This window comes from Physeter macrocephalus, chromosome 8, assembly GCF_002837175.3.
Source record: "Physeter macrocephalus isolate SW-GA chromosome 8, ASM283717v5, whole genome shotgun sequence".
Classification (NCBI taxonomy): domain Eukaryota; kingdom Metazoa; phylum Chordata; class Mammalia; order Artiodactyla; family Physeteridae; genus Physeter; species Physeter macrocephalus.
Genome location: NC_041221.1, coordinates 54,678,645 through 54,695,169, shown reverse-complemented (window position 1 = coordinate 54,695,169; position 16,525 = coordinate 54,678,645). Strand labels below are relative to the sequence as shown.

At 35.6% G+C, this 16,525-nt stretch overlaps 1 protein-coding gene across 1 annotated transcript in view; it reads left to right on the top strand.

Moving 5' to 3' along the window:
* EMB (embigin) overlaps window positions 1-10,738 on the top strand; it is a 47,116-nt gene extending 36,378 nt beyond the window's left edge. Inside the window, exons 5-9 of the mRNA XM_024125420.1 lie at window positions 3,569-3,696; window positions 6,284-6,563; window positions 7,355-7,388; window positions 9,688-9,742; window positions 10,326-10,738. Coding sequence (XP_023981188.1) covers window positions 3,569-3,696; window positions 6,284-6,563; window positions 7,355-7,388; window positions 9,688-9,742; window positions 10,326-10,343 — 515 coding nt within the window. The 3' untranslated portion in view covers window positions 10,344-10,738. The remainder of the gene's footprint in view (window positions 1-3,568; window positions 3,697-6,283; window positions 6,564-7,354; window positions 7,389-9,687; window positions 9,743-10,325) is intronic.
* The last annotated feature ends 5,787 nt before the right edge of the window (window positions 10,739-16,525 follow it).

Below are 16,525 nucleotides of genomic sequence, written 5' to 3'. Positions count from 1 at the left end.
TGAATTCTTTTTCTGGAAGGTTGCCTATCTCCACTTCATTTAGTTGTTTTTCTGGGGTTTTATTTTGTTCCTTCATCTGGTACATAGCTCTCTGCCTTTTCATCTTGTCTATCTTTCTGTGAATGTGGTTTTTGTTCCTCAGGCTGCAGGATTGTAGTTCTTCTTGCTTCTCCTGTCTGCCCTCTGGTGGATGAGGCTATCTAAGAAGCTTGATGGGAGGGACTGGTGGTTGGTAGAGCTGACTGTTGCTCTGGTGGGCAGAGCTCAGTAAAACTTTAATCCATTTGACTGTTTATGGGTGGGGCTGGGTTCCCTCCCTGTTGGTTGTTTGGCCTGAGGCAATCCAACACTGGACCGTACTTGGGCTCTTTGGTGGGGCTAATGACAGACTCTGGGAGGGCTCACGCCAAGGAATACTTCCCAGAACTTCTGCTGCCAGTTTCCTTGTCCCCATGGTGAAACAGAGCCACCCCCCGCCTCTGCAGGAGACCCTCCAACACTAGCAGGTAGGTCTGGTTCAGGATCCCCTGGGGTCACTGCTCCTTCCCCTGGGTCCCGATGCACAAACTACTTTGTGTGTGCCCTTCAAGTGTGGAGTCTCTGTTTCCCCCAGTCCTGTCGAAGTCCTGCAGTCAATTCCCACTAGGCTTCAAAGTCTGATTCTTTAGGAATTCCTCCTCCCGTAGCCAGACCACCAGGTTGGGAAGCCTGACGTGGGGCTCAGAGCCTTCACTCCAGTGGGTGGACTTCTGTGGTATAAGGGTTCTCCAGTCTGCGAGTCGCCCACCCACCAGTTATGGGATTTGATTTTACTGTGATTGCGTCCCTCCTACTGTGGCTTCTCCTTTGTCTTTGGATGTGGGGTATCTTTTTTGGTGAGTTCCAGTGTCTTCCTATCGATGATAGTCCAGCAGCTAGTTGTGATTCTGGTGTTCTTGCAAGAGGGAGTGAGAGCACGTCCTTCTACTCTGCCATCTTGGTTCCTCTCCACAAACTCTTATTCATCTGCTTTAGCCAAGGACTTGCATAAGTGTTTCAAGCAGCAGAATTTGTTTTACAGCTTCACTGAAGTTTTTTAATATATGTTATTAAAGGATGGACTGGTGCCACCTCCAGCATCTCAAAGCTACTGTTTCTTCATTCTTCTGGGCCTTGTCTCCTGTGAATTCATCTTTTATTTTTCATCATTTTAATCTCTTTTAATCGCCTTTCTCAGATGGGCTGGGTGTACTGTAAATGGCTCAGTTTGGACCCTTTTCCACATTTGGGGGTGTTTTTATACATTCCTATGGTTCTGAGATGAATTCAGATGAATTTCCAGTTCTCCTTTTATTCTGTGTCTAATTTCTTCTCTGTTCCACATGGCCAACTGGCCTAGAAATCGTTCTTGCACATGACAATAATCCATGCCATTAAGCTGGCTAATGTAGGAAGGCCGTAGGCATTACAATTTGTACGAAAACTCAATTAAGAAAAATACCAGTACATGATGACAACAAATGTTTGAATTTTGTGGTGTTTACTCTACACCAAGCCCTTTATATATTGTGTTCCTGTACTTAATTCTTTACAGTAACATTGTGGAAGGGTATGACCAACCTATGTCCTCAACACTAGTAACACTGAAGCTATAATTCTAATTCAAATATTTCCTGGACCCAAATCTTATGTTTGTCACATCATTGGCTCATTGTGCTGACTACTTCAAATGCTCATTGATCTCTGAAATGGACACATATTAACCACATTTCCCTTAGTGCCCCTCAGCCTAATGGTGACCAATAAGTAGTGTGGGACACTAGTAGCCGTTCAAAAGGAGTGTTCAGAATATCCTCTGACAAGGTGAGCTCACCAATGTCTTCTGGCTGGGATGACTTCAGTCATGCCAATCACATGTGTTCACTTCTCTCCTACCTCAGGAGTACCCTAGTGGTACCTTACTAGGTGCTCATAAACTATTATTGGGGTGATTATAAATTCTGATTGGCATTTCACATCTTTGGGTAATGTAAAACTGTAGATCATTCAGTTTTATCGAAACATATTTCCTTGGTTATGAAAAGTTTGAGAAGCATTGACTTATAGATTGCTCTGTCATCTTATGATTTACACTTTCAGTGGTGATATACCTTCCTTATTTGCATCTCTTTATTATTAGCAGTGTCTCATTCAACACTCTGCTGGTCAGCATTGCTGATGAAGGAGGGGGTGATAGGTGCAATTGAATTTAGGCCCACGTTAAACCATAAGGAAAACTGAAGACTTCCGACACTCATCACTGTAACATTAATCACCTAAAGACAGAACCTGTGAAGAAATCCAACCCTATTTTTACCCCTATACAAGTGGTTACAGAAGTCAGAATTTCTTTTCCAGTTAGTACCAATTATTTCCCCCTTCTTCATCTTTACAATTCATACATCTAGCAAATGCCCAATATTCTTCTGGTAGTAGAAAGCCAAGAGCGTTTAGAAAATGTATTTAATCTGGAAACCTAATTTTAGCAATTAAAATGGATCTTTCCATTTTCCACCCTGACCCTCCCCAAAATAAAATCTAAAAATAGGATAACAAGTGAACAGCAAACAGTATCTATAAAATTTGTCAACACAGTATTAAAAATTTAGACATTGTCTCTCTGCTGGCAAACCAAAAAAACAAAAAGGAAAAACAAAACACAAAGCCTGCTAAAATTAGTAAAAGAAAAAAAAATCAATCAACAAAAGTCATCTTTGTTGATAAGTCTGTCTCCCATAAAAGTGTACATTTTATAATACACCCTTTGAGGTCAATCAGAAGGAACTGATTTCACCATGGAAGCTGCTAGTTGGCTTTTTATTGCTTTGCTTATGTTCTTATGCTTTAATTTTCTTTACCAAGTTATTCATAGCCTTAAAACTTAATTTTTCTAAATTCAGTGCTCATTTTTATTGTTACTAATGGCATCTGCTTCAAACTTTAAGAAATTTATCACAATGAATATTAGTTTTTGTTTTTTTCCTACAAAACCACATGAAAGTGTTTTTTAATCTCATTTTCTTTCCTATTCTTTTCTCTTTCTCTTAAATTTCCTTTGCTCCTTTCTCATCTTCCCATCTTCTCCAACTCTTTTCATAAATCTGTGTCGAATAAAAATTTTAAATCCTGAAAATTTTGTCTCCTCACTAGAGTGCCATTTAAGGGTAAACTTTGAAAAAATATTTGCTCTAACGTAACTTAGTAGGTGGGAAGAGAGAATAGTCTTGAAAACATGAAGTTTCTTTCTTATCCAAAGCATGTAACAGTCTATTACAATACTTGTAATTGTTATTGGCTCAATAATAGAAGACCTTCCTTCTGTTTCTATATTACTGACAATTATATCGCACCATCTACCTACTACAACTCTATGTCCTAACTAACTATAGTTAACTATACTATAAATTAGTTCATTTTATATAGAACTAAAACTACAGAAATAAAATCATATATTAGTGAAAAAATGAAAAAGAGAAATTATATTCAACTTGAATACATCCCCCCTATTCAAACTCTTTCAGTAACATACATTTCTCTTCATTTTTCTTAGTCCCTGAACTTCATGAAAAAAAGAAACCATTGATCACTTATGTAGGCGATTCAGTTGTCTTGATGTGTAAATGTCAAGGCTGTTTTCCTTTAAATTGGACCTGGTACAGTAGTAATGGGAGTGTACAGGTAAGATCATATTTCTTTGACTTGAAGAAAACAAAATAAAAACTTTTATTTGATAAATAATAAGATTATATAATACACTCACAGTTCTTAGGACTGTTTATACTTCTGTTATCTTTTCCTTAATATGTGTTCATGAAGAAAGAACAGTGATGAATGGAGCTGTCATTTGGTGTTTTTAGCATATTACATTATACATCTGAAGATACTCTTAATGTTTCATTAGGTGGTACTTTGTTTTTTAGATTTAGCAATTTATTAAAATTCTATGAAAGGAAGTTACAATTCATTTTTAGTTGACAAGCTTAGATATAACCCCAACAAAAAAGATTCTTTTTTTTCTTATCATTTCATGAGAGTAACTAGAAAAAAGAAAGGGAGTTTTCCTGCTTCTGTCTCTGGAAACATTTGTGATAGAATGCAATACACTGGAAGCATCTGAGAAAAGAATGAAAATTTGGTAACTTAAACTCAGGTTTTAGGTTCTTTTAGTGTCACTGACCTCTTTTGGACTTCCAGAGACCTAAGGGAAGCCAAATACTTTAAATCCCTATTAAAGAATTAATGGCTTTTCAAAGAGCTGATATTAAGAAAAACATGAGTACCTAAGAAATCATTTCTGGTTTTCTTCCTCCCAAGTAGCCTCTAACAGCAGGGAAATTTAGGACATTGTCCTTTAGGGGACACCCTTTTATTGCCCTGGTGCTAATGAGTATTGAAATTGAAGTCTTGTAAAGGCAATTCTAGAAGGAATGGTATGAGACAGTGTAGACCTTAGTGAAATATTAAATTCCTTCTTAGACAATATTGATGCTATTGTAGACTGTTGACGACGAAAGAAGGAAGGACTTAAAAGGGTGAGTTACTGATTCTGTGATTGGTTTGAGTTTTCAAAGAGATAGCTCCAAATCACTTAGGAGTAGACTTAAACTATTAATATTTGTACTTAATCTTGTTATTGATGATTAGGAAAGGCAATCATTTTGTGTATGGAAATATTTTTAAAGAGCATGTAAATTTGAAAAAAACAAGTAACAGACATAGTTTTTTAATTACATAGCCTAATTTATTTATCCATATGTGAGACTAGACAAAAAAAGCTTGTCTAATTATATTAAACTTTTAGAATGTAGTGTTTGTGCTTTTCTCCATTTGCTAAACTAAGTTTCTCTCAATTTGGCCCTAAGCATGGGTTATATTAGGATATGAGAAAAGTGCAGGGAAGAGGGTGCAAGTCAAAACTTTAGGTCAACTGTCTTTTCGAAAAGTAGGCCAACCATCTGCATCAGACTCACCTGGGGCACCTATTAAACATGCAGTACTTTGATTTATCAGCTCTGAGTTAGAGAGAGTACATTTGTAACAAGCATCACAGGCAATGCTGTGCACAGTGAGCCAGGTTGCTATAATTTTTTTGGCAAATAATAAACTCAGTTCTTCATCAGATAACCTCCAAGAATATTTGTATGCAAATTAGCATTTACTGAGCAGTGCAGTTGAGTGATAGAGCAACGAAGGCATCAAATGGCCTGAGAATAAAATTTAATTTAAATGGATTAAATAAATCAGCCACCAAATAGCTTAGTATGGATCTTAAAAGGCTGAGGAAAACCCAGTGAATCTCAGAAGCCAACGTGTCAGAAAGAGAGAGAAATTCAGCTATGAGAAGACAGAAGGTGCGCAGACCACCATGTATACCAGGCTTACAGGGATTTCTACCATTTCGTCTACATCAGCTTCGAAGGCCTGAAGATTTTGTCTTCAGTTCGTTTGAGGAACTCCCAATGTCATGAGCCAGTGAACTTCCTTTACAGGAATGATCAGATATAATAGCTTCATTAATTTAATAGTTGATTTAATGAATGTATGCCTGTACGTGTGAAGGAGGAAGTACTTTGAACTAGTCAGGGATTGTAACATGAAACCCAGATGGCTGGAATTTTTCTGTATTTCTAATTCTCATAGAATATTTACCCACGATGACTTGCACACTGTAGTTTCAAACATTCAGTGCTAAGTAGTTAAAGCAAAGTGTACTTTTCCTTTGTTTGCTACCTGTGAAAGATCTAACTATGGTAAGACTTGAGCTCTGTATGTATAACTTCTCACATACTTTAATGTGCCCCCTTCTTTAATATATTTATTTATTTATTTTTGGCTGTGTTGGATCTTCGTTGCTGCGCGTGTGGTTTCTCTAGTTGCGGCAAGCAGGGTCTACTCTTCATTGCAGTGCGCGGGCTTCTCATTGCGGTGGCTTCTCTTGTTGTGAAGCACGGGCTCTAGGTGCGCGGGCTTCAGTAGTCATGGCACGTGGGCTCAGTAGGTGTGGCTGGCGGGCTCTAGAGCACAGGCTCAGCAGCTGTGGCATACAGGCTTAGTTGCCCTGGCCCAGGGCTCGAACCCCTGTCCCCTGCATTGGCAGGCGGATTCTTAACCACTGCACCACCAGCGAAGTCCCTAATATGCCCTTTTTCTGTTAAGCAGTTTTCTTCGTACTATCTTGTAGCTTTCACTCAAAACTAGATCATCACAGGACATGTACCTTTTATGCAATATGACAGGAATGGATTTTAATGTCTCCTTCTATTAGGTTCCTGTTGGTGTTCCAATGAACAATAAGTATGTGATCAATGGAAAAAATGCTAATGAAACAAGGCTCAAGATAATGCAACTTTCAGAGGAAGATCAGGGATCTTACTGGTGCCATGCAATATTCCAATTAGGCGAGAGTGAAGAACACATTGAACTTGTCGTGCTGAGTTATTGGGTGCCCCTCAAAGCATTTCTTGCAATAGCTGCTGAGGTTGTTCTTTTAGTGGCTATTATTCTGCTTTGTGAAATGTACACCCAAAAGAAAAAGAAGCACTCAGGTAGGATTTCTTTTTTTTAGATAATTCTCATGTTATGACTTAATCCATTATGGTGGCTTTAGAGAAAAATCTAACTTTTGTTTTTTGTAGTGGTATTTATGTTAATAACAATGGGACAGTGAGCTATGAGCTTATATTGATGGTCTTCCTGTGTCGACCCCCTAAAAAATTTTAATGTTAAAATATACCTTTTTTCCCTTTTCTTTGGTGTTACTGGGACCAGCACACCAATTAAGTGATATGTGCAGTGGTACTGGAATATTAGAAAATTCTGCATTAGCTTAATATAAAAGATCTCAAAGACAAACAATTATTCTTTCATTTAGATAACTCATTTTTAAAAACGTTTTATCAAACATTCTGAAATTCTCATAGAAGACATTGCCTGCCAGCTTTCTGTTTTCATAGCCTGTGCCTGATGGATAACAGACTGAGAAACCAATGGTCCCCTAAGAAAATTTATCTTATATTCTGTATTTTTTCCTGATTTTGTACTAAATTTTTCATAACTTAAATAATTATAAATCAGTCAGTTCTGTTTTTGATGATTCCAGGCACCAGACTATGCTTGATCAAAACTGCAGGCAATTTTGCAAGTCAGGAGAGCAGGGAAGGGGTGGACATGATGGAGGGGCAGCTGTCTGATGGGGCCCATCTCTCTCATTACAGAGTGGGAAAACAGCACAGGCAGTCAGGGGATGTTAAATTCAGGGGAAAGTAGAATTGAGCATATATGCTTTGTAAGAATAATAAACCAATCTTAAGAGTTAAATTCTTCTTTTGTCACACAGATGATGGGAAGGAATTTGAACAAATTGAACAGCTGTAAGTATTATTTTTTATAAATTAATTTTCACTTGCATAAAATACAGATAAATATGAAATTAAATAAATGTTTGCAGTTAGAGGAAAAAAGTACAAGAGTATATAACATGCGTGTTATTTTCTGTAGATGTCCATGTTGTGGTGAAGAATGGCATTTGGCATTTATCCCCCTCCACCACTTACTTTCACCTCTCTGTGCTTCAGTTTTCTCTTCAACAAAACGGGTTTAATGATATTACTTACCACATAAGGTTTCTGGATTAAATGAATTTCTATGTGTAAAAATCCTTAGCATAGGCTTTGATGCACAGGAGGTACTCAAGAACCATAAGGACGTATTATTTGTGTAAAGCAATGATTCTCAACCCTGGCTATATTTTTGATCACTTAGGATGCTCCTTAAAAAATTACAGTTACTCAGACCTAACTGGATATCTCGGATCAGAACCTCTGGAATTGGTGCCTGGGCATCTGTATTTCTTTAAAGTGCCTATCACTGATTCTGATTCTCAGAATTCAGTGTTGAAAATCATGGGGCTAGAATTGTGTGCCATTATTTTTGAAGGAACACAAACTGTGCCACATTTCTGTTACAGTCTCCTTTGTTTAGAGCTGAGCTGAGCCTGAGGAGAACTAAGAAGAAAATTACCAGGGGTATCATTTGGTTTGGTGAATGTGGGAGTTACTGGATCCACCAAGCCAGAGAACTGACAGTGGAGCCCAGTGAGAGAGGTGCTTAAAGTCCAAGTAACACAGCCAAGGGCTGGGGACCAAGACAATGAGACCAGATTAAAGGAGCCGAAAGAAACCTAGGAAATGGGAGGGCTGAGCTACTATTACCAACCCAAAATGACACTTGAAGTTTATCTTTTTCAGTCAACAGGGGCTCTGAGGTGTAAGTGCTATAGCCACGGTTAAAGAGCAGGACTGGGGCGGACAGCTGTCATGCAGATATTCGTAGACATTACTCAAATAGTTATTTTTTACTCAGTTCACCCATGGCAGGTAACTTAAATCAACAGGATATGAACTTCTAAATTAAGAGCATAAAATAATTATATCAGGAGTTCCATAACCCCAGATAGGAAAAAAGTGTTGTCTTAGAATCAGAGACTCTCATGGTTGGAAGGAATTTGAACCTCTTTCCGGAGAACTTGGACATCTTGTTTGTATTGATTTGAACATTTTATCTTTCTGGTTCCCATGTATTGATTACCTTTCTTATACTCAGAGTCATATAAAAAAACATGACCATCATTCAGATATTTGAAACAATTACTCCCTTACCTGGATTCTTTTGTTCTCCCAGCTCAGCCTCCCCAGTGTTTCTATCCAGTCCCTTGCAGTCACATTTCTCACCTTTAGGTTATTTCAGTATCTTTAGATTTAAATCAAGTTTCAAGGGCACTTGTACTCATTTAGAGCAACTTTTCACCAATGCTGTTTTTAGAATTTTTGGTTTAGGAGATAAATTTTTCTTTACAGAGAATATTGTTTATCAGTACATTTTATATTTGATGCTTATATACGTGTTTAGATACCAGCGATTCATAGAATTTCTTGGTGAAAATGACTTTAAAAAATAGTACACTACTAAATAAGCATATAACATCAAAACAAGCTAGTCATTTCAAACAGCATTTATCTGATCCACCCAGATATTTAACCCACACAATTTCACACAATATTTAACCTACCTGCCCCATCCCCCAAATTTTGAGACAGCTGATTAGGTGGTTGAATTTATTATCTGGTGGTACTAGTTTAATGAGCTCAAGCCTGCCAATAACCTCTAGAAGGGTATTTATTATATACCCTTGTAACCTCGTTTAGTCTTCCTTAAGAATCTGGAGCCCACATTGTGGTCTTACTCTGATGCACATTGGGTAGATAAAGAACCATGTTTAACCTCTAATTCAATGTAATAAACATGTTGAATTACAGCACCTGTATCGCACATACTGGCTGAGCTCCTGATTGGCTATTATCTTGCATGTGTCAAAGCAACATATAAGTTAGGCTATATACCCAAGCCTCTACTCATGCCTGGGGAGAAGCAATTCTCCCTCTGCATAAAAGAAACAGGCCTTTGTCACTGTCTTCTGTGGCAACAGTTCCTCTCCAAGCAATGGCATACAAATAAAATCAACACTATGAGTAAAACATTTTTAGGAAGAATAAATTCTGTATGTATTGACCTTTTAAATTTTAACCTGATGGCCATGATATAGATGGTGTACTGACCTTAGTTTTATGCAACGTAAACATCTAGTAATTTTCTTTCTTGTTTTCTCTACAGGAAATCAGATGATAGCAATGGTATAGAAAATAATGCCCCCAGGCACAGAAAAAATGTAAGTTGCTTCCAAATGATATTCCAAATAAAAGCTAAAATTCAATATGCATAGGCTATTAATCCACCTACATTTTTTAGTTTTAAAAAGACCTAGTCATTCACTATGTGCTTGGATATGCTTTTTTAAACAATATTATAGGAGAATATACATAGTTAAACAAAAATAATCATCTTTTTTCCACCAGAGAACATGTAACAACCAATCTAAAAGTCAATCTATTACACTGCAGATATATATTGTTTCTTTTGTCACCACAGTCTAGTTTCTTTTACAACTTTTTATGTAGTCTTATTTTTTTTCTCTCTCAGTTTTTCTGGATTCTCCTATTTTATTGTCACATATTCCCATATACTTGGTGCTATGAATGAATCAATATTACCTTATTTTCTTCACTGATTAGAATCAAAATTTTCATAGTTCATAAACATTTTTTTCCTTGAGTATTTAGAATAGGAACTGTTGGTTTTGGCAGTAGTTTGGATCACCTCTTCCCAGACATTTTTGCTTTGCTAAAGTGATAAGTTATTATAGAATAACCAGGTTATGCTAATTATGTTTCATTATGCTTTATGTAACTCAGGAATCTGTGGGCCAGTGAATGAGAAACATCATGTCAAGAGTCACAGGAAGATGTCAAAGAGTTTGGATTTCAGCTTTGTTTCTGCTTCCTGTTAAGAACACGTGAATTTTTATTTTTAAAAGGATGAAAAGTTTATGCAAGATGCTCAGCAGTAGCTTTGTAAATAATATATGCTATTTCAGATCTAAAGATATATTTTCATTCTATTATTATTTTACATTAAAGCAAGGTAAATTGTATTAAGTATGTTCTATGAGCTGTAACCCAGGACAATTAATTTCATTCTAGTCCTCAAGGGACACACAGAACAGACACCAGCAAAACCAAATAGTACACAGAGCGAATGTCACTCAAGACCTGTTTATAACCAAAGAATTCATTAAAGACAAACCCTTTGCCATTTGTCTTAAAAAGGTTTTATCCCTAATCATGTTTACTAGGTGTAGAAGTATTTGTAATAATTTTCATGTAAAGTTCATCCTTCAGTCATATTGAAAAAAAGTGTCCTCAAGGGGAAATTAGCACTTTCTACCTTTGTTAATGATGGTTACTCTACAATCTCCATAAGAAAAACATACCTTTCCTACAAAAATATTGGTTTAAGGCAAGGAAATAAAACCATAAACTTGCCCCAAATCTCCATCACCACGAAAGCAGATTTCCCAATCTCATTCCACTCATCGCCACTGTTTTCCCACACCAGGCTAAAGTGATATTTAGTCTTTCTGAGAACATTGTTTTAAAGCTATGGGTTTTGGATTTCTTAAGTGACAGCTGGTGTTGATGTTGTAGGGTACAGGTTCACACAGACGGGATGTAGCACTGCTACTGGCATGCTTCCGTGCTTCACGGTTTCCTGGTATCCATGGCTGGCTAAATATCTAGAAATGCATTATTACTGGTTTATAATACTAATGCTTTTGTCTGAAATCAAGAAGTACTAAAGTAGTTCTATGTTGCTGCCAGTAACTTAGACTTTTCTTTAAAAATAGAATACTTTGTTTCTATTGCATATATAACGGAACTATTTTATAAAAATCACTATAAGTCCAATGAAATCTGAATAGACATGAAAAGTTGTTAATGGTTTTGAATGTAACATTAACATCATATGGCAGGATACTAGGTTAGGTTGAAGACAGTGATGTGAAACCTACTGGGGGGTCCTTGATTCTGATGAGTCCACTGTCCCCCTGTTCACAGTGCAGCAGGGTTCAAAACAATCATAGGCAAAGAGGGAAGGATTTGGGATGGGGGCAAAGAACCCATGATCTTGGTGACTAGGGGATTAAAGCTTGAAAAAGAGGTGTTCAGTTATTTGAAAAAAATACTTTTTAGACATTTACATGATGTTCTGGCTGAGAAAATTATAATAAAATTCAGGTAGTGAAAAATTATACTTTATATGGCATCTTAACTAATGATAAAAATATTACTAGTATAAATAATACACATAAAGTGTCACTTGGAAGCTACTCATTTTGTTGCAGCAGTGTTTTGTGTAAAGCATGTTAACTGTTGACAAGTTTTGTTGAATAGACTACATCATTTAAGTAATGACAGGTTTCATTTTATTCTTGTTTTAGAGCAATAAGCCAGGCATTTGTTTTGGTTTAATTAATTATTAATTGGATAAAATGATCTTGGGTGGTATCTATATGATGGCAGACAACCAAGCAGTTCACACTTAATTAATCTAAACAATTTGAATTCAGTGAAAAATTATTCAGACCTGCTATTTGACTAAGTCCAATTCAAAACAATGTATTTGTGACTGGACATATACAAATCCCCAATTTGTAGCTCATATGCAGTATGCATTCTTCTCTTTTGCCACCACAAAATGGTTCTCAAGCAAGAAAAATTGCTGCCCCAATGTAAAATAATCTGAAATATTTATGTAGTAAATTGAATTTTTAAGTGTTAATGCTTGCTATTTTTCCTAGCAAAGAAAATTCACTTCAGTAACTTTAAGCAGAAAAGGTACTCAGAAAATTAAAGTTGAATTTTGGCTTTTCAGAGTCTCTCTGGAGAACTTCCAGAAAATTATTCCACCATTGTTAGGTTAAAAATGGAATGCTTCCATTAACTAACCTCACGGAGATGAATGGATTAACTAAAAATGACCAATTGTAAATTGAAATGACCAACTGAAAACACTAAGCAAGCAGAAGAGCTGAAGTAGGACTACTCCATGTTTATATATTAGACACCTTGGGAAATTCTATCAGTCGTTTTAGCTAACAGAGTTTTGCAGCATAATAAGTAGATTTAATGATGTCTTAAAAGTCCCAGATATTTTCATATTCAGTTTATGCTCTAATGTAAATCTTCTCTTTGCAGTCTTTCCCTTTTTTCTCAGCATCTAGTTACCCAGGCCAAAACCTAGAGCTCATTGTGCTATTTTCTTCTCTATTAACTAACGTTTATTAGTCATGAATCTCTATTCCTTTGGCCTTTTTAATAGCTCATTAATCCACCCACTGCTTCCCCTACCCCATGCTCACCAGCTGCAACAGCTAAGGTCTTGATTTCCCTACCTCAGTCTCATCTTCGGTTATTCATTTTTTGCATTGCTGCTGGGCCATATTTCTGAAACACAAATCTCACTATGTAGCTTAATGTGGCAGCTTCCACGACAAAGCTCTACAGGCTCACCTTTGCCATATCTTAATATTGCAGTTTTCCAAATTGCGAATCCTTTCCCACTGTCTTGATTTAGCCTTGACATAGAGAGAGTCTGTCCAGAATGCTGCCCACTGTGCTCCTCCCTTTTGATGAACTCAAGTTTAGCTTTCAAGACTGTAATCTGATGTTAATTCCTGGCAGATCCCTCATACCCAGCTGAGTATGTGCCATCTTATGGGCTCAAATAACTCCATGTTTCTTTGTGCTTATTACCCTGTATTATAAATATGCACTTATATGTCTCCTTCCTGGATTCTGCTTTTATTTCTGTATCCCATACCTACCACAGAGAGGGTACACTGGAGATGCCATGAAGTGTGTGGTGCATGGATAAATGTACAGGTAAACATCGAATTTCATAAATTTTTTTATACTTATTTTTAGAAGAACAATCTAAATTGTGACATCAGAATTGAAAGAAAATATTTTAACAGAGATAAGCAAGCCTTTAAAACTTCATTGTTTGCTTCTACTTCTTTGAAAAACAGTAGTAATAGAATAAAAAGTCCTGTCAGATTTTTATAATGTATAATAATCTAATGAGCAAAGGGAGTTCTGATTCCTAAACTATTATACAGGGTATGTTGCTTTCAACTTATCTAAATTCCTATTGGGACTTCCCTGGCAGTCCAGTGGTAAAGACTTCGCCTTCCAATGCAGGGGGTGCGGGTTTGATCCCTGGTCAGGAAGCTAAGATCCCATATGCCTCCCGCCAAAAAACCAAAACATAAAACAGAAGCAATATTGTAACAAATTCAATAAAGACTTAAAAAATGGTCCACATCAAAAAAACTTTAAAAAAAAAAGTTCCTATTGTCCTTTATTTTTCATAGGCAGTGCAAATGTTAACCTTATTTTTATCCTTTATTTTAATAAGATAGTGTATTGACTTTATATACATAAAGAATTTTAGTAATTGTAGTTCTTTGCATGGTACTGTAGATATTAGTGTCCAGTCCACTAACTTTCTCTTTCACCCTCCCTGCCAATACCTCAAGAGTACCTCAGAATATCTCAGAATCCAATTCAAAATTTGTATTAAATATATTTTTTAGAAAGCTTTCTTTGGTTAGTTTTGGTCACTGAAAGTTTGTCGTTAATTAAATTCATCAAAAGAAAAAGAATGTCAGTTCTGCTCACTTATTCCCTGGGTTTTCATCTTTGAGGCATTTAAATAGATTTATGCAAATTATTTACTGAATATCTACTTCTTTATAGAAAATGAAACTTCTCTAACTGAACAAGTTATGCAATGAATTAGGGACTTGCTTCCCATTAGCATGTTTAGGTGGCAGCAAGTTCAAGTGTGTGTTCCAGTATTAATTAAAAGGCACACTGACCTATTATAGCTTTCTCTGAATTTATATTTATTGAATGACTGAAAAATAGATGAACGACTCAATTATTTTGGAATCTTAAATTATACATATTTATGTAATATCTACTTTGATTTTGATTAATTAACTGTGAGTTTATCTTCTCTAGCATAGATAAAATCTACGTGCATTTCTTTCATGTGATATTTAGGAATGTATTTGCAGTATACATGAAAGGTCAGTTACATGCTCAGTTTATCAGTTGAGTTCTTTATTGAGGGTATATCATATTATTAAATAGTAATAAACACATTTGTTGAGTGCTTAGCATGTGACAGGCACTGTGCTAAATACTTTGAAATGTGTTATCTCATTTAATTTCCACATCACCTTATGCTATAGAAACTATTAACTACTTTTTTATAGATGAGGAAACTGAAGCTTGAGAGCTTAGGTATTTGGATCTGGGATTGAAATCCAAGGAGTCCTCCTCAAGAGTCTAGGTTTACTACGTTGAACAGCTTTGGCCTGCTACTTAGGTGCTTCTTAGAAAAATGAGGCTATTATCTATTAACTGTCTTTTTTTAAAAAAAATTTCACTCCTTTCAACGGTCAGTTAAATAATAAGTTCCATACTTTTATTCTTAAGGCTTATAGAACCTATTCTGTGGCATACTTGTGTCCCTGCAGTGGTGCTGGGGAATCAATACACTTCTGTTTGTTTTGAGAGTCTTCATTGTTTTCTCAATAACTAGTGTGACCATAAAATTTATCATCCAAACACTGAGAATGAAATAAAGTGCTATTTGTAATTTTACCAGGACAAACAGAAAACAGACTGTAAGTCACATTTTTAGGCTGTAGGCAGGAGCTAAGTACTTTATGGATGATTTAGCCTAGGCACAGCAGTAATATCTGCAATTTTGAGTAATAAACACTTTGAAATTTACCTCCAAGGAACGACCTATCTTTAGCAAATGCCAGGTGAGTCTCACTATAGAGATGCACCTATAATGAGACAATTTAGTAAGCTTAAAGATTTATTACTTTTCAAAACTAGTATGATTAAAGTGTATCGGCATTTGAAAATGTGATTCACAAGTTGTAAGAGAAGCTGGGAAAGAAAGTCCTGTTTTTGATGGCCTGTGAAATGAACTAGACAATTCTTTGGACTTGCTTACCTTCATGATTAATGTGTCATAATGATAATATCTATAGAATTCTCAATAAATCAGGAATGCCTGATTATGCCCTTATAATAAAATTTACTTATGAAATCAGTGAACATCACTCATGACTAACATTGTGAAAATTACTTTTAATCACATGATTAACCTGTAACATTTATATTTCATTATTTCTCATGTCCCAAATGGGAGAATGCTAGTGAAACTTGTTTAAGGTATTGGTTCAAGTCTATATATTATTTTGGTGTGTTATCTATTAAGAACTTTTGCTTATAAAAATTGATTTTGCTATTTAATTTGTAATTTACTTCAGAAAATAATTAGCACAAATTCTTATTTTTCTAAAGTTTATTTGATAAACAAATGAAAATATTAGACTTATTACATATATAATTAACTATAATGCTATGTAATGGTTTAAAAATATCACAAAATATGATGACATGAACTGCTTTTGTGTCTCTTAAGATAGAAATTTGACCATAAACTTAATTTTTTTTTTTAAATCAAGGACCATGGGTTTATTATGACATATTTCCTAGTAGTTGTAATGTTTTTTTTAGCATGTGTGTCTAAATTCTCATTAATGCCTTTCTGCATTATGTAAATAGAACAGAAAATGTTTGTATTAGAATGTTTAAAAATGTTTTTGTTGCATTAACTCAAAGGATATGCCTAATATGTATTTAAATTCAATAAAATGTACTCTGAATTAAAAATTTAAGTATTATAAAATGTATTTTAAATTTTTAATAATCACTTAAATGTGAATTTAAAGGCACTAGATAATAGAAAATACTTACTTTTTTATTTTTGATTATACACCCAGGAAATTCAAGTTTTGTAATAAAACAATTCATGCTTCTCAAGTCCAACAAAAAAAACTGCCTACAGCTGGGATTCTGTATTTTGACACATCAAATAGGAAATTAGAAAGGAATTTTCAAAACATACCAAGATAGGGCTTCCCTGGTGGCGCAGTGGTTGAGAGTCCGCCTGCTGATGCAGG